At 34.2% G+C, this 2,275-nt stretch overlaps 1 protein-coding gene across 1 annotated transcript; it reads left to right on the forward strand.

The window, feature by feature from the left end:
• The first annotated feature begins 1,061 nt into the window (after positions 1-1,061).
• LOC110259573 (olfactory receptor 5T2-like) lies at positions 1,062-2,018 on the forward strand. Its single transcript, XM_085011681.1, has 2 exons — positions 1,062-1,720; positions 1,892-2,018. Exons 1-2 carry the CDS (start codon positions 1,062-1,064, stop codon positions 2,016-2,018), a joined length of 786 nt encoding a protein of 261 aa, XP_084867807.1.
• Positions 2,019-2,275: the final 257 nt, after the last annotated feature.

Here is a 2,275-nt window from a genome sequence, read left to right on the forward strand (position 1 = left end):
GATATTTTGGTGCATATTAATAATCACAAAACAATATATTACATGTAGGTAAGGACTAGAATATCTGGATTAAGACTCAGATCACATACATTTAAAGTTATTAAGTTATAATATTAAATCTGTGATCCAATATTTTCTAATGTTTTAAAAATGTATACATCTGATGACCAAAGTTCAATTATATGGTCATCTTAAATTTGTAACCAAAACTGAACTTTTTAAAGGAAACTGCTTTGTGTATTTATTGCTTTACACATTTTAATAGTCTGTGTCATTATGTACTATTTTGTCTGCTTGGGCATTTACATAAATTACTGGTATAAAGAGGGTAAACTTTGGAGTGCAAGCCTAACATCACACAGGGCTTTTAATCATGAACCTGGCCTATGAACAGATACTTTCAGACTCTAAATCCTATGTTATTTGTCTTGAAGAAGGTATGACATTGAACTACTATAAGTAATTGTATTGAGACTGATCTTTTTCTTATGATGCTTCCTCACATTTAGAAAATATTTACTCCAGTATTATAAAAACATATGTTAACTTTCTCATTCTACAGGTGACTGGATTATAGCAAATCATTTTACACCATTAAGAAAAGCCTAGAATGCTGATATTCTATTCCAATGATCTGTACGTTGATACTCCATCTCATGTGTCTTCCTGTCAAAAGGAAATTATTTTTTTAGTGAATCACTTGGTGTTTTAATGTAATTTAATATGAAAACAGGTAGTAGCATCCAGTGATAAATTAACCAGTGAACCTGATAATTTTAGAAATAATAATTTTTAAGAATAACAATTTTAGAAATAATATGAATTCATCCAGCAGATGAACATCCAGATATTGCCATTTGATTCTTCAGTGAGTGGCATTCACACTTGACTCAACTAACTTGTCACAGTCTTCTGACTGCCACTGGGAAATTACACATTCCCACAAAACCTGAGGACATAGCTCAGGTTCTCTCAAGTCACAGTGTTTTTTTTTTTTTTTAATTCTTTTGTAGTAAATAAATTGTAATTTTATGTTTAAATCTGTTCCATGAAGTTTCAATATGAAGAATGCCACTGAGGTTACTGCGTTTGTACTGAGGGGTTTCACAGACAACCCTAAACTGCAGATCATCTTATTCTTCCTGTTTCTAACAATCTACCTATTTACTCTGATGGGAAATTTAGGACTGATTATATTGGTCATTGGGGATTCCCGGCTCCACAACCCTATGTACTATTTTCTGAGTGCACTTTCATCTGTGGATGCCTGCTATTCTTCAGTGATTACCCCACAAATGTTAGCAGATTTTTTGTCAAAAACCAAAATTATTTCATTGCTTGGATGTGCAGCACAGATGCTTCTCTCTATCACTTTTGGGACTACAGAATGCTTTCTCTTGGCTGCAATGGCATATGATCGCTATGTAGCCATCTACAACCCCCTCCTGTATTCAGTTACCATGTCCCCCAGAATCTATGTGACACTCATCATTGCTTCCTATGTTGGTGGCATCTTGCACGCTTCTGTACACACAGTGGCCACATTTAGTCTATCCTTCTGTGCCTCCAATGAAATTAAGCATGTCTTCTGTGACATCCCCCCACTCCTTGCTATTTCTTGTTCTGACACTCACACAAACCAGCTTCTCCTCTTCTACTTTGTGGGTTCTATTGAACTAGTCACTATTCTGATTGTCCTGATCTCCTATGGTTTCATTCTGTTGGCTATTCTGAGGATGCATTCTGCTGAAGGGAGAAGAAAAGTCTTCTCTACATGTGGCTCTCACCTAACTGGAGTGTCAATTTTTCATGGTACTGTTCTCTTCATGTATGTGAGACCAAGTTCCAGCTATGCTTTGGACCATGACATGATAGTGTCAATATTTTACAGCATTGTGATCCCCATGCTGAATCCCATTATCTACAGTTTAAGGAACAAAGATGTCAAGAAGGCAATGAAGAAAGTGTTTGGGGAAAACTGGTTTGTTAATAAAGTATATTTTAACTATAAAAATTAAGTTAAAAAATTGAGAGTGATGTTCTTTTCCTCAATATCAAGAATAGATGAACATTTTTTGTTTTAATTTATGAATGTTTCTTTTCTTCTGGAATATTTTAAAATAAAGATTGTAGCCAACCCTCTACTGTACAGAAAAAGCTATTATACATTTGCTTCTTGAAATGTTCTACTGATGTATATATATATATATACACATACATCACTTTTGGGACTACAGAATGCTTTCTCTTCATGTATGTATATGTGTGTATATAT

The sequence above is a fragment of the Sus scrofa genome, chromosome 2 (genome assembly GCF_054392235.1).
Source record: "Sus scrofa isolate SSC_HxYL_T2T_F1_AM1 chromosome 2, Sscrofa_HxYL_maternal_Yorkshire_Landrace_v2.0, whole genome shotgun sequence".
NCBI lineage: Eukaryota > Metazoa > Chordata > Mammalia > Artiodactyla > Suidae > Sus > Sus scrofa.

Bases quoted from the DNA above. Each gene is read 5' to 3' on its own strand.
- LOC110259573 (XM_085011681.1), top strand. From the start codon at position 1,062: ATGAAGAATGCCACTGAGGTTACTGCGTTTGTACTGAGGGGTTTCACA. The intron at 1,721-1,891 runs GTTGGCTATTCT...AATATTTTACAG, and splicing joins ATCTCCTATGGTTTCATTCT to CATTGTGATCCCCATGCTGA.